General features: G+C 35.9%; 1 protein-coding gene across 1 annotated transcript; it reads left to right on the forward strand.

The window, feature by feature from the left end:
• The first annotated feature begins 312 nt into the window (after positions 1-312).
• On the forward strand, positions 313-18,599 carry pmvk (phosphomevalonate kinase). The gene is made up of 5 exons (XM_039767838.1): positions 313-442; positions 3,650-3,713; positions 16,378-16,530; positions 17,046-17,175; positions 17,402-18,599. The coding sequence occupies exons 1-5, from the start codon at positions 360-362 to the stop codon at positions 17,542-17,544; spliced, it is 573 nt and encodes a 190-aa protein (XP_039623772.1). The 5' UTR covers positions 313-359; the 3' UTR covers positions 17,545-18,599.
• Positions 18,600-23,652: the final 5,053 nt, after the last annotated feature.

A 23,652-nucleotide genomic window follows, 5' to 3' on the forward strand; every position in this document is an offset into this window, starting at 1 on the left:
CCAACCACACAGAGAAATCTTTAAGATTCAAAAAATCTCGTGGTATCCTCGTCAGATACAACGGGCTTGTCTATTTTAAGAGTAGGGGTGGTACGAGTTTATCTTTATTTTTGCAAATTCATGCACAATTTAAAAATTGAAAAATATACATAAAATAAATAATACCTATATTTGTTTCATAAATTTCATTAAAAAAAACACCGTAACGAAGCTACTTGTCTTTCAGTAACCACTACAAATTCCACAACGTACCCATACTAATACTTTGTATGCAGCAGTCGGTGGTGTGAGCGTTGTGTCATACTTGCGCATGCGAAGCGGGTAGGTTTGACGGCAATGTGTGTTTTGCTGCAGCAGAGATGGGATTTCCGAAGTTGATATTGCTTGTTTGTGGAAAAAGGAAATCAGGAAAGGATTACATTACTGAACTTATTCACTGCAGGTAGGGGTTTATAGATTCAGTGAGGTTAAAAGCGGCTTTCTAATATTTGTCAGGTTTCGGGATTACCTTTAATTCTTTCATTTTGCATTTTCTTTGTTTATTTTTGTCGTGCTTATTAATATCTTTTTAACAGGTGTGTTTTTGACTAGTCCTTAGTAGCTCAATAATTTGTACTATGAATTAATGAAAAAAATATAACTGTTATTGGTCCCGAAGGATTTTCTTTTTAAATATACTGACTCGTGATGCGATTTGTGTGACACTTCCGTTCCTTGGATTAAACGGGATGCAAAAGTAATATGTTGTATTCAGACATAAATACTGTTAATGTATCTTATAATAAAATACCTCTTAAATGGAATATTTTGCTACCGTAACATTATGAAGAGTAAAATTTAGGGAAGTGTTAAATTAACAATTATTTATATAGCACGTTTTCATGCAAAGGATGCTTTACCAAATGTCAAAGAAGCAGTTACGTGCACAGAAAGACAAATTAAAATTAGATAGGAATAATAATGCACAAATAGTGTACAAAAAAAGATGTATAAGAGCGATGTATTATTAAGAGAAACAAAGTCCTTAAATATAAAAATGTTTTGTAAATGACAGTCCGATGATATGGTCAGATGGACAGAAAAAAATAACAAAAGTATACTTTTTAAATACATTACTAGTTATTACTTTATTTCAAAATGTATTTTTCTATAGGTTCTTGAAAAAAGAAACTTGATCAAAGCACTTTTTTACGCACTGCAAGCATTAAGCTTTCCTTTCGTCCTCAATTATCTTCTAATTATATGAACATTCTAAACCTCTATAGATTTAGATGTAGGGTGCATAGGCTTGTGGTTTTGTTTATGTGGTTTTAAAATATTTTCCCGCATGTTTTAAAATGCGATGATCTTCACACATGAACTTCATAATCTCATGTGTACTTTGTAAATTTAGTTATTCATTGTAATTGTCCTCAACATTTATTTTTATACCACATTTACATGCAAAGAATGTAGCTCAAAGTGGTTTACAAGTTTTCAAGAGAAAGTTAAAAAAATAATGAATAAGTGACAAAGAAAATCGGTAAAAACAAATCCATACGAACTTTAAAACATAGATATATAATCTTATTATAAATCTCTAAAGATGAGGCCAGTGATGGCCAGGAGCAGGGCCGGATTAAGACCCTTAGATGCTTTAAGCACTAAGTAATTTTGGTGCCCCCTTACACTAGTAATTCAAAATATTAAAACAATAACAAACTAGAAAATAAAATTTTATTTTATTATCGAATATTCGAAATTAAACAAAACATACTTATAGTAAGAAGGAAAATAATATTTATTTTTGTATGCTTCATTTTATTTTTATCTTAATAATTTTCTCCTACTTGCAAACTCTTTGATTAGAACTTCATAATCAATCTTACATAACACATCTGCTTCTATACATAATAGAGATAAGGCATCCAGCCTGCCTTGATGCATAGTTGTTCTGAGGGGATTTTTAATATATTTCAACCGAGAAAATGAGTGCTCAGCTGAGCAGTTTTTGACCATTAATGTTAAAAATATAAGAAAGGCAATGTCTACATTTGGAAAAGCACACTCAATATTGTCTTCTTAAATTATTTTATAAAGTTCTGCGTGACTGAATCTTGTTTTTACATTTTCTGTTGCACTGAACTTATGGCTCACATATAAATGAAACTGCTGAAGTTCAGCTGAGAAATTACTGTCGAAGTCCTCTGGGTAAGCATCAATCAGTTTTTCACAGTACTTAGAATACCTTTCAATGTTAGTAGATGATGAAGTGACATATGGTAGATCACTTAGAAAAGAAAATATCTCAGCTATTTCTGTGTATATCTCCCCTCTGCTTTTCATCTCAGTTTCAAGTTTGTCAACAATTATGCAAAAGGTGCTGATATGAAATTTATCTCTGGCATTCAGATATACCTCTGGTGTACCTCCATCATTGGATAGCTTCTTTTTGATACATTTGCGAGTTGTAGCTGCCTTGTAATCGACATCTGGTAACATTTCCTTTGCTTCTTTTTCATATTTTTCAAATTAATTTTGTAAAGTACACAGTTGATCAGCTAATGATACATACAGATCTGCACATGTTTTTAAGTTCACATCCTCATTTTGTAGAACTTTGCTTACTCTGTGGAAATTTTTCAAAATCTCATTCCAAAAATTCAACATAAAGGTGCCATCTACGAACACCGACGGCATAGGGAGGTACAGGAAGGCATTATTCATTTTTCATAATGATAAATTTGGCCATGAAAAATTGTTGTGGTGCCCCCTTTACCCTTGATGCCCTAACCATGTGCTTACTTTGCTTATATGGTTAATCCAGCACTGGATTAGTAAACAAACCAAAAAAAAAAAAAAAATTCTGTTAAGATGTGAAAAAATTTGCAGGTGTTCCAAAGTGAAAAGACCACCCAGCCCAAACTTGGCATGCTACATAACATAAATTTGCTTAAATCATGCTTCATCTGAGAGGATTCAATGCAGTCAGTTTCATGGACAGCTGTGGAACCCATCTTCATTTTAATGCAAGAAAATAGGCAGTGTTAAGTTAACATTTGTTAATGTATACATGAAAACTGTGTTTCATTTTAACTTTTTAAGCAAAATGTTTCAAAGGTGCTTTTATATGGTTTTATATGGCACTTTTAAAATTGCTGTGCCTGGTACCACATATCCACATCTGATTTGCTGTATATGGGTTCTCACTGTTCAACCTTTTTTTACAATCAGTTTTTTAATTGCATCAAGTATTCTTTATAATGTACAATATTTTCCTTAATTTAAGAGTCATTGTTAGAATTTAAGCTTGATGTATAAAAGATGTTCAGTATTATTTGAACAGTTTTTAATAGTTCTCCAGTACTTTGCTGCTTATTATAATTTAACAGTATAATAATTCTTATTTGCTGTTTTAAATGAAATTCAGTCTTTTGTGCTAATGTCATGAATAATTGTTTTTTATTTATTTATTTATATATATTTTATTTACATTTTTGGAGCTTGTTTGTGGTGTGTTGATGCAAGATTATTCCATTGCCCTTATGTTGCATATTTGTATTCATATTTTGTTTGAGCTATGTCAAATGAAATTTCATGCAGCTGGAGCTATAGTAATAAAGAAACAATAAAGTAGCTGCATATTAAAAATCTTCTATTTTCCTACCAGACTAGATTCCAGTATTTGTGCAGTCCTTCGGCTCTCAGGCCCTTTGAAAGAACAGTATGCAAAGGTATGTTGGTATAAGAGGTTTTATTTGATCGCTTCTGCAAGACAAATAGGTAGAACTTTACTTGTCCCTAGGAGGAAATTTGGCTTTTTACAGTAGCTGTTTATATAAATGTCAACATTAATAGGTGGATAAGCAAATAAATAAATTTACACACACACACACACTCACTTTGGTCTGAACACACACTTGAATAACAATAAAGACATTTTTAAAGAACAAAAAGTTTTGACTTGGCTGTCACAGTGAGAATTTATGCAGGCATGTTACTGTAGGTATATATGAGTCCCAGTAGTGTTTCTTGACACACTTCTGCTGAAAATACTCAGTGTTAATGTGTCGGAGAAAAGATGTGCAGTATTCTTCATAATGGCCCTCAATTTTATTTTACTTTATTTTTACTGTCCTTCGATACTCCTTCCTAGAGGGTCCAGAGTGTGTCTTATAACTGAACTTGTCCTTTTTTGTTTTTATTGAGATCACACAACATTTTATACAAATAAATAAATGTTTACAAAAATAGGATTGAAAACAAATCAGCCCCCACCCCTGAGAAAGACAGCTAGGCCAGCCGAGTAAAACTTAAAACTAGTAAAAATAAGTAAATAGATACATTAGAAGTGAATAATGATAAGCCCAGCACACCACAGTGCACAAAATTGCACTATCACAGAGTTATAAAAAATGTGAAGGATTTCACTTCCCACATTAACACTAGAATTCCTGAAGCCTACGAAAAAACGTCCCAACTTAAGTCCTTTCGCACCTCTCCATCAGCGTCTTTTGTGTTGTAAATGCATCGATCGGCACAAGCAGCCTGCTGTCCCATCCCCCACCTTGAAGGAGCTCAGCTCAGCCAAAAAGTTATCCCAGTCCAATCCAAGGCTTCTTATCTGCGTGTGAGGCTCCTGGAGTTGTTTAGGGTAAATAATGCAGTATATCGTTATTTGGAATATGTGCATTTCATGTATGTTTTTTGTCTACAAAGATCTGGGTAAGTGTAGGATGAAAGGAAATGTGAGGCAAGAAATGCTGAACACATACCTAAAGCAGAAACTTCTTCCATGTTGTACTAATGATGTGAATTGTATAATGTGTAAAGAATTTAGTACTGTATCAAATATACATGTATGGTTTTATTCAAGAATATTACCAAAGAAAAAAAAGCATTTGACTTACATACCTAAAGCAGAAACTTTTTCCATGTTATACTAATAATGACGTGAAGCGTATAATGTGTGAAGACTCTAGTCCAAATACCAAATAAACGTGTGCTTTTATTCAAGAATATAGCCAAAGAGAAAAAAAAAAAAAATTTGATTTTCATGTTGCTGTCAATGAGTTAAAAACCCAAGCTCAAATGTCAATCAACAGGGAGTTTATACGTGTTCTTGAATGGTGCAGAGTTAAGAACTGCTACCTTATAACCCAAGGGTCCCGGGTTTGAGACCAGGCGCTCCGCGTTTTGAGTAGTAAGCTACTATTATTATTATTACTATAATATAATAAAAACCTACATTTGATTTGACTCTGTAACTCCCGGTGTAAATTTTGGCTACTTGTAAAAGTTAGCGTTTGTTTTATTATTCAGTTTTATTTTCTCAGTGACGTTCACATGGTACAGCGAACTTGCCTCTCCCTCTCTGATTTGATGGCATTTATCTCCATTCTTTTCACAAGAGCAGTGCTGTGGCTGATGCCTGCTCAGAACTATTTGTTGTATCAGCAACCAAAGGTACGATGTCCCATGACAGCTGTCTGGCAGGACAAAGGCAGGACCATAACAACAGACATCTTCTTCACAGCGCTTTCACTGACTAATAGACTACTGCAGCACAATGCAACTCTGCTTGGCACCATAAAGTAAAATGGGACTTTCACCTGCAGCTAAAGTCACTTCAGTACGCGAGCAATTCGCCACGCTGCTGTTTTTGATCTGGCAGTGCCATGATGACGGTGTATGTGCCCAAAAAGAAAAAGCCTTTGATTTCAGTCTGTAACAGCCAGTCTAACATTTTGCTACCTGTAAAAGATATCGCTGACGGCATATCAGCAGACACACAAACGCTGAATGACTTCTTGGTATCTTGTTGTCGTTTGAATTTTTTGTTATTCAGTTTCATTCTTGAATAAAAGCACACTTGTTTTGTTATACTTTGAGAAAGTATTTATTTTATATTCCAGTAACCACTTGAATAAGATCGAATCTGTCTCAGCCTCTCTTGTGTTCACACACACATTAATGCAAGAAAACGTCACTATTTGGAAACGCTATGCCATTTGAAAATGAGTTGTCATTTGAACATGTTTTTTTTTTCCACAATCTTGCCTGTACTCCACGTTATGGTGCATAGTAATGAAACCGATAGATCACTGCATTCTCCGCTCCAATCTTTGTCAAATAGGCAAACTGCAGTGTGACCAGGTGGTTTACCACGACTCTTATAGTCCAGGAATAGTCTCTCAAATGTCTTTATTATATGAGATATAAGTGCCACTGGTCTGTAGTCATTACTTGAATGGGTACCTGCCTTCTTTGGAACAAGAATAATGCAGGATCTTTTCCACAGCAGTGGCACTTTCTGAAGTCTTAGGGAAAGACTGAACAGGGGACACCACAAAGCTGGTCAGAACAGGCCTTAAGAACTCAAGGACTGACTTCCTTGTGGCTCAGCAGCTTTTCCTGTGTGTAGCTTCCTCATTTGTCTCCTTACCTTGTCATAAGCCACATATGAACAGCAGACAAGATTGTAACATAGTATGAAACCGTCAAAAATTAGAAATAAATTTTAAAACTGTAGTGCAAATGCTGTTAATGTAATTATGAATTGAGGACATGTAGTGAGAGAGCCTATTGAAGACCTTGCATCAGCAACAGAAAAATGTGCCATGAAAACAAATATAACCATTAAATCCTAAGAAATTGTAACAAATTATAGCATTGTTAAGTTAATGTCAAACAGTAGATGGCAGAGTAAATGTTCTAGTTAGTAAGAGTGGAGGGGTTTGTCTTTAACTTATTTTTAAATGTTAACATTTGCTGGGACCTCCAAAACAAGCATACTTGTAGATGTTTCCAGAGAGCTGCAGTGAGAGGGACACAGAATATTAATTGAAAACAGGAGTTATGTAATGGGGATTTTACATAAGTTAGTTTTGTTTTTTGTCTGAGGTAAGCAACATAGATGTGGTTTCTACAGTAATGTTTACTGTATAGTAAATGAAGAGCAGCATTTTATGACTTTTTCTGTGTCAAATAGTAAGTCAGTCCAGTAGAGCCAGGATAGAGGTTACATGACCTCTACATTTGTTAACGTTCATTTTCAACTATTTTCAGTTAGTTGGTGATGTTTTGATAGAAGATAGTTGCTGTAATAGTGATGAATGTGCAGGAAATACAAATCTGTCAACTGCTTCTGGCTTTAAAGATGCCCTGTGCCAGTTCACTTTGTTGCCCCTTGTGTTAAATGTGCTAACACTAGAATTACCGGAGCCTACGAGAAAACCTGTAAATCTGGCCCAGCTTAAAGCCAGCGTCTTTTGTCCTGTAAATGTGTCCATAACAGCAAGCACCCTGCTATCCCATCCCCCCCGCCCACCGCCACAGTTCAATTCGTAAAGAAGTTTGTCAGTGCTCAGTGTTTATCTTTGAGTGAAGTGCTGGAGCTTTTAAAGGGTAAAAAAGTACATTGTGATTTGGAATATGTACATTTCATGTGTGTTCAGTGTCATCAACAATCTCTGTAAAAACGTTCTTAACACAAGCATTTTTCTTTTTTTTTTTTTTAACTAATAATTGACAAAATGTAGACATTAAATGTATAATGTGTATAGCCTGAAATACAAATATCAAATAAACACTTTCACAAAAGGTAGAAGTATAACAAAACAAGTGCACTTTTATTCAAGAACTAGCAAAATACCCAGCCTTGGAAGTAGTGTGTTAAAGAAGCAATGAAAAGAAAAGGAAACATTTTGAAAATAACGTAACATGATTGTCAATGTAATTGTTTTGTCACTGTTGTGAGTGATGAGTGTTGTTGTCATATATATATATATATATATATATATATATATATATATATATATATATATATATATATATATATATATATATATATATATATATATATATATATATATATATATATATATATATATATATATATATATATATATATATATATATATATATATATATATATATATATATATATATATATATATATATATATATATATATATATATATATATATATATATATATATATATATATATATATATATATATATATATATATATATATATATATATATATATATATATATATATATATATATATATATATATATATATATATATACATATATATATATATATATACATATATATATATATATACATATATATATATATATATATACATATATATATATATATATATACACACATATATATATATATATATACATATACATACATATCTACATATATACACACACAGCTATTTCATATCAGTGCAATACGCTGCTTGTTAAAACGGATAACTCCGCTCTTACGTGCAAGTCTGCGGATATTATGAACTATCGTATTTGTTCAAGTTCTATTTAAATTTTAAATAGAAGGAATTTTTATTTAGTCGACAGAAATATCTTTGGTAGGAATGGTAAAAACAGACAGGAATATTATTCCTGAATAAATCAACTCAAACCTTAAACAACTTATAATATTTTGCTCTCCATAAAATATATCCTGTCTAAATTATACAAGTTAGAAATAAAGTAAGCGTTAAAAGAACAAACATTCAAATTTCTTTACTCTTATGTAATTTTATATAAAAATAAACTTAGATTTTAAATATCCCAAAAGATTTTGCTCTCCATAAAAATATATCCTGTCAAAATTATACAAATTCAAATATGAACATGCTGCATAACAAAACCTGGAAATATAAATAAAATGTGTTCCTTTCAGCAATAACAAATCAAATCATTCAGTTGTCTTTGCTCATATGTCATTTTAGAGCTGGGCGCCTGGCATCTTTTTGGCAACAGGTTCGTTTCTGTTTGGTGTGAGGTTCTGTGTTGTGGAGATTCTCAGGATGGATTGCAGGTGCTCATCAGTGAGGCGACTCCTGTGTGCTGTTTTGTTAGTCTTTATCACTGAGAAGAGCTTCTCACACAGATATGTGCTACCAAACATGCACAAGGTTCGAGCCGCATGTAGGCGGACTTTTTGTTCTTCAAAGTCACCAAAGCGCCGTGCAAACTCAGTGCGCAGTCGCTCAGTTTATCAGCAAAGTGCGTATTTGGGAACACCGTAGTGACGACTTGGTTTAACATTACTTGGCAACAGGGTTGCACTGGTGCATTTGTGTCTCCCATAAAAGCAGCTTCACTTGAAATCACTTTGTGATTGTGCACGGGTAAAGCGTCCGCTGAAGTGTCAGATTCTTATTTAATTCTTCTGCTTTCTGTATCTTCTGCATTGCATTCAGGTTACCCTGATGTTTTGTCTCATAGTGCCGTCTTAGATTAAATTCTGTAATTACAGCCACATTAGCTCCACAAATGAGACACACGGGTTCAGTAAACATATACTCAGCCTCCCATCGGTTTTAAAGGCTCTATTTTCAGAATCAACTTTTCTCTTCAGCATCGTGTGAGCTAGCCGCAATAACTTGCAGCATCATAAGCTAGACTTGATTAGCGTGGTAAGTGTTGGCAAGGCAGCTGAAGCGCTGCATTATGGGATCTGTAGTTTATTGTGTTACCAGCGCTTCATATACCGGGCCATTAATAACAATAATACAGTATATAAAATGATCTCGGGCGGATATAATTACGCGGGCGGATGTGGCCCCTGCCCTTGAGTTTGACACATATGGACTAAATAGAACTTGAAAAGATATATTTTTCAAATGTGATCGCGCAATTCAGATAGAGTTGACGCACTACAGCCTGCATGCCTCAATAAGTCATCCTCCCTCGCTCTTACTTTTTTACCGTTCATCTAATGAATACACTGAGTATGGCTTTACCAAAACAATCATTGATGGCGAATAAAGTATCCATTATTGAGTATGTAGATCGGGATATATATATACATATATATATACCCGCGTATAGCGAGAGTAGTGTGTTAAAAAGCTAGAAAAGAAAAGGGAACATTTTAAAAATAGCGTAACATGACTGTCAATATACAGTATTTGTTTTGTGAGTGTTACTGAGTGTTGCTGTCATCAAGGATTTGATTATCATTATTTCTTTCAATCAGGTTCGTATTTGTAGGATGTGTTGTGTTCAAGTTACATTCCGTGTTTGTCAATCGTTGTAAAGATGACAGGTTTCATTCATCGATTCGTTTCTTACTGCATCAATAAACAGCTCGTCTTCTTCTTTATCTGAGACCTGACACACTGCATGCACGGGTTTTTTACACTGTCTTCCTTTAGCGGGACATTGACTTTTTCCACCGTGTGCTTTGTTTCCGCAGTAGCTGGATTTATGAATATGCTTGTATCAGGCGCTTCATATTTTTTGCTGCCTTTTCAATTGTGTAAATCGGTTTTTGTTCAGCGCTCTTTGGAACTGTTGCTTTTATCTGTGCACTCGTCAGTTCCGTGAGAGCTCGGTGTACATGCATCGAAGGTTCCCAGCTGTGCTGGTGCCATCTCGTGCTATGTCCATGGCTGTATTTAATGTTACCTTAGTCCTTTCTCTCGCAGTTTCGCTGAGTTTGTGTCAAACACCACCCTGACCATCTCATCTTCCTCTCCATAAGCACAGTCCTTCACCCGTGAATATTTAGTGGGAGTTTGCTATTGGATTGCGCTGACGGACGGCCTTATATGGGCAGGCACTAAATTACAAGCCAGCGCAGCCTGTCTATGAACTTAATTTAAAGTGTAGGTTTACATCGTGCTTTGTTTCAGTAGCAGAACTCATGAATATGGTTGTATATGTCACTTTCGCTTCGCTTCTTATTGTTTCGCTGCCTTCTCAATTATATAATGCATGTCTTCCTGGTTTTCTATGTACTGCGTGATTACGTGGAAGGCGTGATGATGTCACACGAAACTCCGCCCCACGGCGTTCAAGATCATCTCCATTACAGTAAATGGAGAAAAACAGCTTCCAGTTATGACCATTACGCGTAGAATTTCGATATAAAACCTGCCCAACTTTTGTAAGGAAGCTGTAAGGAATGAACCTGCCAAATTTCAGCCTTCTACCTACACGGGAAGTTTGAGAATTAGTGATGAGTGAGTGAGTGAGTGAGTGAGTGAGTGAGTGAGTGAGTGAGTGAGTGAGGGCTTTGCCTTTTATCAGTATAGATATAAACGAAGAAAAAAGAAAGCAGGTTACGGTAGGTGGTTAATACAACAGCTTGTGTGGTGCAATGCTAAGAACTGCTGCCTTTCAATTAAGAGGTTACGGTTTTGATATCCGCTGCTTCCCAAATTTACCATTTTGAGTAGTGAGCTTCTCTTATTGTTTATATCATACAATAAAAACATACATTTGATTTGTTACATTCCACATACTGGGAAGTCTCCAGCAATTATCACAAGCGCCTCAGGGTGCTGCGTTTGTAACTTAGCAACTGCGGAATGGATGACGTCACTCGCTGTCTCCACGTTCGCTCGAGGGGGTATGTAAACAATAACAACAATCACGTATCCAAACTCTCTTGGCAAGTAATAGGGACGCAGACTTACGGTCAACAGTTCGATGTCCCTGCAGCAAGTGGAGATTTTAACGTTTACATGTCAAGAGTTGCACCACTTTGTATTGACATAGAGAGTGACTCCCCCCTTTCTTCTTACTGCTGGTATTTGTGTCTCTGTCCGCTCTAACTGTGCTAAACGCGGGTTGCTCCACGTTAGCATCTGGGATAGTAGTTGTTAATATACATTTGATTTGAGCCTCGTGTACATTTCTGCTAAATGTAAAAGATATTGCTGAAGGGATATAAGCAGACTCACAAACGCTGGTGAATTATGTCTTCATGGTTTCTTGACACTTGAATTTTTTTTTTTTTTGTTATTCAGTTTTATTTTTGAATAAAAGCCCACTTTTTTAGTTATCCCTTTGTGAAAGATGTTTATTTTATAATATAGTAACCAGTTGAATGACATGAGATCTGTCTCTGCCTCTCTCATGTATGCACACACACATCTATGAATGAAATCAGCAGTAATTGAAAACACTATGTCAGTTGAACATGAGTTTCATTTGAAAATTTTTTTTCGATCTTGTCCAATCTCCATGTTATGGTGCATGGTACTGAGAATGCAGAGACTTCTTCTTTTTGGGCACATACACTTCAGCATGGCACTGCCAGATAAAAACACTAGCGTGGAGAATTGTTGGTGTACTAAAGTGACTTTAGCTGCAGGATGAAGTTCCCATCCCACTTTATTTATGGTGCCAAGCAGAGTTGTGTTGTGGTGCAGTAGTCGATTAGCCAGCAAAAGTGATGTGAAGAATTTGACTGTTGTCACGGTTCTGCTTTTGTCTAGAAATGACTCCATAAACTTTATGACCTACTCTATAAACTTTATCACCACAGTCTCAGAAAGTCTTTCTCCAGTGGGATGTTTTCCTAAATAAGGAGTGACATTGCACATGTTCTTTGTTTCCCAATCTGCGCAGTCCAAAACTTTATGCCAAATTTGTCAGGCTTGGTTGAGATGTATTGCAAGAAAGGAAAACAGACCTTGGTTGGAAACAGTTGCTCATCAACAGTAATATGTTGCCCTGGGTTGTAACTCAAAACACAGTTTTCAAGAAAATGTTGCCAGATATCCAAGATCACAACAAATCTGTCGTTTTTCACACATTCTGCAAGGGTGTCTTTGTTTTCAAGGCGCTAATGCCACACAATTGTCTGATAGCGGTCATGGGGCATCATAGCAATGATTGCTAGTACAACAAATAGTTCTACCAAGCATCAACCATAGCACCAACTGTGGTCATTGCTGTTTTTGTAAAAAGAATGGAGATAAATGACATCAACTCACAGAGGGAGAGGCAAGTTCGTTGTACCACGTGAATGTGACTGACAGAATAAAAAAAGTAATTTTTACTAGTAGCAATAATTCAATAATTTACACCGGCTGTCACAGACTCAAATTATATATATCCTGTACAAACCGGATTCCAAAATAGTTGGGACGCTATACAAATCATGAATAAAAACTGAATGCAATGATGTGGAGGTGCCAACTTCTAATATTTTATTCAGAATAGAACATAAATAACGGAACAATATTTTAAACTGAGAAAATGTATCATTTTAAGGGAAAAATATGTTGATTCAGAATTTCATGGTGTCAACAAATCCCAAAAAAGTTGGGACAAGGCCATTTTCACACTGTGTGGCATCTCCCCTTCTTCTTACAACACTCAACAGACGTCTGGGGACCGAGGAGACCAGTTTCTCAAGTTTAGAAATAGGAATGCTCTCCCATTCTTGTCTAATACAGGCCTCTAACTGTTCAATCGTCTTGGGCCTTCTTTGTCGCACCTTCCTCTTTATGATGCGCCAAATGTTCTCTATAGGTGAAAGATCTGGACTGCAGACTGGCCATTTCAGTACCCGGATCCTTCTCCTACGAAGCCATGATGTTGTGATTGATGCAGAATGTGGTCTGGCATTATCTTGTTGAAAAATGCAGGGTCTTCCCTGAAAGATATGACGTCTGGATGGGAGCATATGGTGTTCTAGAACCTGAATATATTTTTCTGCATTGATGGTGCCTTTCCAGACATGCAAGCTGCCCATGCCACACGCACTCATGCAACCCCATACCATCAGAGTTGCAGGCTTCTGAACTGAGCGTTGATAACAACTTGGGTTGTCCTTGTCCTCTTTGGTCCGGATGACATGGTGTCCCAGATTTCCAAAAAGAACTTCGAATCGTGACTCGTCTGACCACAGAACAGTCTTCCATTTTGCCATACTCCATTTTAAATTATCCCTGGCACAGTGACAACGCCTGAGCTTGTGGATCTTGCTTAGAAATGGCTTCTTCTTTGCACTGTAGAGTTTCAGCTGGCAACGGCGGATGGCACGGTGGATTGTGTTCACTGACAATGGTTCCTGGAAGTATTCCTGAGCCCATTCTGTGATTTCCTTTACAGTAGCATTCCTGTGTCGTTTAAGGGCCCGGAGATCACAGGCATCCAGTATGGTTTTACGGCCTTGACCCTTACGCACAGAGATTTTTCCAGATTCTCTAAATCTTCGGATGATGTTATGCACAGTTGATGATGATAGATGCAAAGTCTTTGCAATTTTTCACTGGGTAACACCTTTCTGATATTGCTCCACTATCTTTCTGCGCAACATTGTGGGAATTGGTGATCCTCTACCCATCTTGGCTTCTGAGAGACACTGCCACTCTGAGAAGCTCTTTTTATACCCAATCATGTTGCCAATTGACCTAATTAGTGTTTATTGGTCTTCCAGCTCTTCGTTATGCTCAAATTAACTTTTTCCAGCCTCTTAATGCTACTTGTCCCAACTTTTTTGGGATTTGTTGACACCGTGAAATTTTGAATCAACATATTTTTCCTTTAAAATGATACATTTACTCGGATTAAACGTTTGATCTGTCATCTACGTTCTATTACAAATAAAATATTGACATTTGCCATCTCCACATCATTGCATTCAGTTTTTATTCAGAATTTGTTTAGTGTCCCAACTTTTTTGCAATCCGGTTTGTAGTATATTAGTTTCATTTGCAAATGATGAAGAATCAAAGTCTCACACATGCCTGCCTTCTTTTGTTTTTCTTCCCCTTGGTTGTAAAATGTTATGCTAAGCTTTATTGAAGAACAAAATTAAATAAGAATCTTTTGGTGCACAAAATTCTTGTCTTTCCAAAGTAAAGTCTGAATTAACAAGAGAGCTTTAAAGTATTATGACAATTTCTCATTTTATGGTTCAACTAATTGAAGCTGACTGATTTAGGACAGGTAGACAGAGGGACATATAGTAACTTGATTCATTCCTGGAGGGAGTTTTTCAGCAGCACAGAAAATGAAAGAATCCAGGTAAAAATGAAGTGCAAACTATTACTTACTGTAAGTGGAAGACCTGGAACTGTACAGATCAAATAATATTTGTCATAGTAAAAAAATATTGTCACTGTGCCAGTGTGTATATTATAACTGGCAAGGGAGGAGATGGGCACTATGGGAGGAGGCAGTATACAGTTTGATGGTTGCAGGCAAAATGGAGCCCCTGAACCACTTAGCTATGTACGCCACCATGGTGTGCTAAAGTTGCTCCAGGGCAATGTTTAATGGAGATCATGGGAAAACTTAATAGTAATGGTTTCTGATTTTGCTGAAATCCTTTCTTCTCTGACTTCCTCCACTAAACCCAAGTTCAGTTGTATAATATAACTGGTATTCCTGGTTAGTTTATCCAGACAATTTTTCATCAAACTAGCTGGTGTTACTTTCCCAGCACAGATCATCACCACACTGGTTACTGTACAGTGGAAGGACTGCTTTGTCTTGAGAGTGTAACATATTACTCTACTTTCCCCTTTTGTATTATTGATACGTATGTAGCCTTTGTCAGAATGCCTCATATATCTCAGGCCTATCACTGTTTATCAAGTATTGTACCATATAACATATCCCCACATTCACCTTCTAAATTTATAACCTCAGGCAATTAGGTGAAGTAAAAGCCAAGCAGGAGCTAAGTTACACTTTAAATAATGTATTATTGATAATATTCATAAATAATAACAATAAGCAAAGTACATTTGAATATTGGCAACCTTACAACCTGATAAATGCTAATGTGTAGTTTCAGTCGGCACACAGACTTGTAGTTACTTTAAATGTCTCTAGTTAAAGCATCATTTTTGGTCAGCTTTCTTCAGAACAGGTCACATGCCTGTCTCAATATGGCTGCCGAGCTGTGCTCTTCATTGTGTTGTCCTTTTCAGTTCATGGTGTGTGAGATGCTCCTTCATCAGATGTTTGTTAGAGAGAGAGAGCTAGGGAGGGGTAAAGCAACCAAATTTATAAATTCTCTGTCCACATCCTATAACCGGGAGGGCGTCATGGTACTTAAAAGCTTCTGATACAAGCCAATTCCAAACAGCCATATTTCAGACCAATGGGGCACAGAATACCTTCACAATACCCCCAAAACCATGTGTTGAGCTAAAGCTTTCCAGGTTGGGAGATTGGCTTATCTGCATTGGTTGTTTGAGAGAGTCCTGCAAATAAACACTTGCCAAACTTGTTTTAGGCACTTCCTCCAACCCTGTTGTAAAGTTACAAAGAATTAACCATCAAGCCATTGCTGTTCTTATCAGTGATAAGACATTAGTGTTATAAGTTACAAATAAAGACATACAAAATATTTACCAACTTGTATGCAAAATTTCACACCACAACAAGGACATAACGAGCAAACTGCTACATTAAGTTAAATAACCTGTGTCAGTTAATGATATTTCCAGAATTTTCTTGTGGAGTTTATTTATTTTTGGTATATGTCTATCATTTGGTATAAGCATTTTGCAGCTCAAAGCCTGTTTATTGCTCATTAGGTATAAATGTCTGAGATATAATGAATAGAATATTGTTGAAGCATCATGCATGCCACTATTTTATGTATTTCCAACAGCAACATGAACTGGACTATGACAGACTACTGGATGCAACTGAGTACAAAGAAAGATATCGTGCAGATATGATCCGATGGGGAGAGGAGAGACGAACTGCTGATCCTGGATACTTTTGTCGTCCGATAGTCCAAGGTGTATCCCAGCCAGTATGGGTAAGCTGCTGATATGCGATATTTGGGATGGTAAACCTGAACTTTAATTATAAACTTTATAAAGTTTACAAATATGTTAAGAATTGCTTAGTGTTTAAGGTTTTGATTGCAGTGCTAGATTAGGTATTCCATGTGTATATAACCCACAGTACTGTAGTAGGTCACTTTTCCTCTGACCATGTCCTACTTACCTTAACTAAATAGTATAAGGTTTTGAATCTTCATGCACTTCCATTTGCTTTTGGTGCTGTGGATTAGTATGGCTACAATAAAAAAATTTTAAATAAGAACAAAGTTTTCCACTACATAATTTATAAAAGTATATTTTATTAGACAAGTACAAAACAATTGATCCACTCTTATCAGATCAATTGCCATTTCTTTGGTGCTAGTTTTTAAAGTTATGTTGATTTTGAAAGGTGAAACTACAAGTGATATTTGGTTAAAATGTAACACGGCTGTCATTTTTTTATGCAGGTGATTTGTCTAACACAGCAATGACCTCCCATTTACAGATTGTCAGTGATGCTAGGCGCAAGAGTGATATTGACTGGTTCCGAAGCCACTATGAGGAACAGACGGTCATTGTACGTGTTGTGGCATCTGAGAAAACTAGGAGACAAAGGGGATGGCAGTTCACAGAAGGTATTGACACAGTTCAGCCCATTGAATACCTCCAAACAGAAATCATTCAGGCTTTTGAAAGTAATATTGATTGGGTTGTGCAATCAAGATGATCTTATTATTTAGCAACTATAGAAATGTTATGTCTGAAAGATAACATGAAAATTAATTGTGCCAGGATGATATAAACAATGGCTTTGATTTTCTGATTTTCTTTTCTACATTTGTTTAATTCTCTATTTCGCAGGAGTTGATGATGCTCAGTCAGAGTGCGGGTTAGATGATGGTGTAAATTTTGATTGGGTCATCACCAATGATGGACAAGACCTGGAACTGGAGGCTCAGGTTCTAAGTCTTCTGGCATTTATCCATGAAAAGCTACTTCATTGATTTCTGTACATGCACAAAGTGCGATATTCATTCAGGACATGTATGGAGCTCTGTCTTGTTAAATGATTTAGCTGTTCAGTTTTATGAGCATGTGTTTTAGAGACAAAGTGGAAACACAATTCTTAGTGTCAGTGTCCTAAATGAATGTGTATGCAAAATGCTTTAGGACAGGTATCATATGTATAATTTAGCATAATAACTCTTTCTGGCTGAAGAAACTCTCTAGTGCCTTTTATAGTGAAGTAAAATGTTTACATTTTCTTATTTGGCTATTATTGGATATATAGGCATAACTGTAAACCATGAAAAGTATTATGAAACAGTTTTTTCAGTTTCCACTGAGAACAGCAGTAAATGTCTGTATTTGTAAGCTCATGCCATATGGTAATCGTAATCCAACAATGTGTCTTACTTCAGCAGTTTTGTCAGCAGATGGCAGTCTTTCCCAGAAATGCATGCTGTTTGATTTCCATCTCTCTGTATGGTTGACTGAAGGACTATTTATAGGTCTTGTGTCAGACTGAAGACAAGTAACACAGACTAATATTTCCAAATGTAAATAAGCATCTAAAAATAATGGAAAAAAATGTCAGCAATGACTGAATAAACAGTGACTATCTGAAATGTATTTGTTCTTCATTTGTTGCACTGGTACATTTGAAATAGAATTTAAAAATTACCCGTTGGTAGAAATGAAATTAAAATAATTACATTTTCAGCTTCTAGCCCCAGGATTTGTAGCTGATGTGTGTAAAATGAAAGAGCATTTATATGATTGTCTTAATGAAAACTCCTTTTCCAATCTAGCAGTTTCTAGATTTTCAAGGTATTCAGTTCTCAAACATTTTAAATACACTTATTATTATGATCCCCTTAACACAGCATACATAGAATGTTCTTTACTAAAATAAATTGCTGTTGTTTAATTGTTTTGAGCACCTTACAGCTCTGTATTTATTCAGAAATGGCGTCTGAGTCATATTAGGTCCACTCTACCAAAAGATTTCTATTTCATTTTTCTTTTTTAAATAAAAATGTATTGTTTTACAATCTTAGATTTAGATTCTCTTCTCTGATGCTGTCTGTGTGGACTTTATATGTTCTTTCCTCTATATGAATGGTGTCAGTGATATAACTATTCACATGATGTGTATGAGACTAGACACAGAGAGCCACAGGGAAGGGCTGAGAGAGAACTTGCATATGTCTGCTTTGTCCTAATATTGCCGATCCAAAGGGGGAACCTGACACTTAGTCAGCTTTGTCCAGAAAGTCATCTTTGCTACATCAGGAAGTTCTGCTTAATATCTGGATGTGGTTTCTCAAACATGTCTGTAATATTGTCTGCATTCCAAATGAAAAAAAAAAATTTGAATACAAACAGGCCTTGTTTAGCCAAAACCATTTTCAGAAGTTAACAGGTTTTTTTCTGTTTAAGGCCCCAACTTTATTTTTTTTGGTTTGTACTTTAATTTGCAATGGTTCTTTCTGCATGCAAGTTTTCCTCCCACATCCTGTTTTAGTTTAAGTAAGTGGCAATTCTAAATTGGGCCCCCTTGGTGGATTGATAACCCTGCAGGATTGGTTCTCAATTTGGGCATGACGCTGCTGGGATTGGCTGTGCTCACCATTAAATTTTACAGTGGTCTTATTGTTTCAGGCATAACATGGCAGTTTATAAATTGCTACTAAAATATTGAAATAAATTTCTTCTAATAAACTTGTGTTACATTTATAATTATCAAAAATGATTAACTACTTTGAGTAGGTTTTTTTTTCCTGTTTTTGATAAACTGAACTCGGTGATCAAGGCAGCAGAGGGGTGTACAGTAAACTTACAAACTGGATAATTCTAAAATATGTGTGTTATTACTGACTTGTAAACACCAATGAATATTTAATCAGAGACCATGATGGAAAATGTTCTGGTTGTGTCTGCTTTAATAAGGGAAACACAGTCCTTGTATAATCTGGAACACAATAAAAATGAAAAGCTGGAGGGAAGAGAAATTAAAATACAAGTATGTGTTATTCATGTCACAAAATAAAAAAATGTCTACACCATTCAGCAAAGCATATGGTATTTGTAGAAAACAGAAAAGTTTACAAATATTGTTCAGATTATGGGTCAACTAAACCCTTGTATTATGGAAATGCTTAATCCTATGAAGAAAATGTTGACAAGGGCAGGAAGACTGGCAACTTTTGACATTGAAATCACTTTTATAAAGGACTTCCTGCTGCTTTGACTCTTGAATGACATTTGAAGAAGTGACATGAGCTGCTTAAGTGATGATGTGCTTTGTGTGGACTTTTCTTTCTTTCTTTTTTTAATAGGCATATCAATAATGCATACATTTGATCTAATCTTGTATTCTCTGGTTAGAGTTTAGAATTCTAAACAATCACCTACCCCAGCCATCCATCTAGACATGCACTGTCAGTCCTCCTTAATGCACTTATAGGATCATGTGGCAGTGGCTGGAGCTGAATCCAGTAGCAAGAGGCACATGGCAGGAACTGACTCATGGTGTGAGGACAGGTTGCAAGCCCATCACTGGACTGTTTTGAGATTCACACACATTCTACAGATGGCTGTTGAATTTACAGCACATAAATAACTTGGCCGCAAAGAAAAGAAGTTAGGTGAAACCAATATCTAAAGTAGAATTATCAAAAAACATAATCAGTACTCTCCCTGCGTGGAGTTTGCATGTTCTCCCTGTGTCTGTGTGGGTTTCCTCCGGTTTCCTCCCACAGTCCAAAGACCTGTAGGTTAGGTGCAGTGGCGATTCTAAATTGTCCCTAGTGTGTGCTTGGTGTTTGTGTGTGCCCTGCGGTGGGCTGGCACCCTGCCCAGGGTTTGTATTCTGCCTTGCTCCCTGTGTTAGCTAGGATTGGATCCGGCAGACCCCCGTGACCCTGTAATTGGGATATAGCAGGTTGAATACTGGATGGATAATCAATACTCGCCATATATAATTTAGTGTAAAATAATATTGACAAAAAAATAATTGTTTCCTAAACAGCAATGTCATTTTAAAATTTCTCCATAAAGTTTTCCTCATGTCAATATAGAAAAATACATGTCCATGTGCATTTCAAAGAAGAATTTCTTGCATTGATTTATACTTTTATATATATTTAAATAAATAACCTATGTAAATATTTTAATGCAACATTTGGTCACCAACTGTTGGCAACAGTGAAAATTACAATTGCTGACAATTGAAAAATATTAATGGGCAAGAAAACAAGAACAGAAATAAAGTTCTGATAGTACTAGGATTATTTAGGGTCCCATTTCATATGTTCTTTATGTTGTTGGGACTTTACAATGATTAAGTGGTGTAAAATGTTCAGGATATTGGTGTGTGCCTTTCTCTACTCTTGTTTCACATAGGCATCCTTATGTGCTCTCTTGAGATTTTGTTAAATTGAAGACTTGCATACTTGAATACAGAAATGAATTGTATAAAACTGAAAGAAAACTGTATCAAATAAAAGTTACTGCTTTTAATTTGCTTTTTCAATGTTTGTTACATATTGCTTTGTAATTTTATTCCTTCTCCGAGCTATGTTATTCATACAAGATGGGCTGAATTCTAAGTAGTCAATGTAGACCTCAGTGTTACATTTGCAGTGCACAATGCAATGCATATGTCTCTGTTGTTTGCCGTTTGGTATGAGATTTGTGAAAACTGTTAGTGTTTGTGATGCGTCATCTTTTGGAATGACCGAGAAGCAGCAACTGGACAAACACCTAGACACCATTTTATTAGGGTGGATTCAATCAGCTCTTATCTGCCACAACCAGAACAAATCATTTTCCTATGTTGCAATATAAGTTGCCTTCTCAGTTTGAATTTTTGACATTTTTGGAGCAAAACTCAACTGCAAGTATTTCACAGGAAGCAATCGCAGGGTTCACTCTGGTATAAATTGTCTTGTATTTTCAAACACTGTGACACTACTGGGCATTATTATAATGGATTTTGGCTTTTAAAGTACCATGTTTGCAAACATAGCACATCTTAAATTAATCCTTCATTTTTATCCTGTTTTAATTGCTTGCTACTACCTAATAATCTCTAATACAGTATGTTTTTATTCGACATGCGAGATAATCCATTTTGGATTCAGTCACAAATACTTTGTTAGTGTTTTTAATACATACATACATTTTAATAATGGATTGGTGTGAAGGAGGAATGGTAGCACAGTGCAGCTGCAGTGTGGTATCCTGGGTCTGAACCTTGCACCTGGTTGCTATCCATGTGGAGTTTGCCTTCATGGGTCTTCTACCCATATCACTAAATATTTTCAGGTTTTGATAATTATTGATTAGTTCTAGTGTAAGTGCAAGAGTGGGAATGAATGTGAGTTTTTGCTTTTTTCCCCTTGGCCATTTGAGCATAGTATATATTTCCAAACTGCACTCTTTGTTACAGACATTTTCCCATATTTCTAAAGTAATTTGTTTGTTATAATTTGTGAAGCACTTTCAGGTAGATTTCAGTATGAAATATGCAATAAGAATAGCTGTTGTTTTAAAGTGGATCCTCCAATTGGCTTTCACCCAGTCTGGGGCCGTTTCCTACTTTTAGCTGTTTTCTAAAATTATTTAAATTAATTTTTTTAAATTTATTAAAAATAAAACACTGAAATAGCACACTGACATAACCCTTTATTCGATACTTAGTTGTGCCACTTTGGCAGTGGTTACAGCCTGGAGTCATCTTAGGTATAACACAACAAACTTTATATATATTATATATATATTTGTCTATCCTATATATATATATATATATATATATATATATATATATATATATATATATATATATATATATATATATTTTTTTTTTTTTGCCATTTGTCTCTGCAGGTCTTCTCAGGCTTTGTCAGGTTGAATGGAGACCATCAGTGGACAGCAATTTTCAGGTCTCTCCGGAGATGTTCAACTGAATTCAAGTTTGGATTTGGCTAGGATATTCAAAAACAGTCATAGAGTTCACCCTAAGCCACTCCTGTGGTGTCTTTGCTTTGTGCTTTGGGTCATGGTCCTATTGGAAACAGAACCCACTTCCCAGTCTGAAGTAAAGAGTGCTCTGGATCAGATTTTCATTAAGGATATCTCTGTAATTTGCTCAGTTCAGTGTTCCCTTGACCCTGCCTAGTCACTAGACCCAGTGATTGAAAACAGCAATAGTATTGTGCAAGTGGTGAGAGCTGCCTATTTTTGTCCAGACATAACGCTTAGAATTGAGGCCAAACAGTTGGTTTAATCTGACAAGAGAATCCTGTTTTTCATAGTCTGTGAGTCCTTTAAGTGCCTTTCTGTAAATTCCAGGTGGGCTTTCACGTGTCTTCTGAATAATCTGCCAAAAAGCCCAGATTGATGGAGTGTAGCAGTGGTGGTTGTCCTTAAGAAAGTTTACCTCCAACTTCTGCACAGATTCTCTGGAGCTCAGCCAGAGTGACCATCGATTTTTTGGTCACCTCTCTTAGCAAGGTCCTTTCCCCCAATCTCTCAGTTCATCCTGGAAGCCAGCTCTAGAAAGTGTCATGGTTTTTCCAAACTTATTGCATTTAAGAATTATGGAGACCACTATGTTCTTAAGAACCTTCAATGCTGCCGGATTTTTTGTTGTTGCCTACTCTAGTTCTGTGCCTAGACGGGATCGTTTTCATGCTCTACAGGCAATTCCTTTGACTTCATGGCTCAGATTTTGGGGAACCTTGTATAATCAGCTGTGTGTCTTTCCTAGTCATGTCCAATTAATTGAACTGATCATAGGTGGACACCAAACAAGTTGTAGAAACGCCACAAAAATGATGAATAGAATGGGATGCACCTGAGTCAAATTTCAAGTTTCAGAGCAAAGGGTCTGAATACTTGTATCAGGATTGATAGTTTAGTTTTTTTATTTTTCATATATTTGCAAAAAGTCCCAAAAAATCCTGTTTTCACTTTGCCATTTGGGGATATTGTGTGTTGTTTGATAAAGGAAAAAAATAAATTAAAACAATGCAAGCATAAGCCTGAAACATGGCCAAATGTGAAAAAGTGAAGGATTCTGAATACTTTCTGAAGGCACTGTATAC

This window comes from Polypterus senegalus, chromosome 1 (assembly GCF_016835505.1).
Source record: "Polypterus senegalus isolate Bchr_013 chromosome 1, ASM1683550v1, whole genome shotgun sequence".
NCBI lineage: Eukaryota > Metazoa > Chordata > Cladistia > Polypteriformes > Polypteridae > Polypterus > Polypterus senegalus.

Excerpts from the sequence above, each read along its gene's own strand:
- pmvk (XM_039767838.1), top strand. The coding sequence starts at position 360 with ATGGGATTTCCGAAGTTGATATTGCTTGTTTGTGGAAAAAGGAAATCA. Across the intron at positions 443-3,649 it reads ACTGAACTTATTCACTGCAG|ACTAGATTCCAGTATTTGTG; the intron begins GTAGGGGTTTAT and ends TTTTCCTACCAG. Across the intron at positions 17,176-17,401 it reads GGGATGGCAGTTCACAGAAG|GAGTTGATGATGCTCAGTCA; the intron begins GTATTGACACAG and ends TCTATTTCGCAG.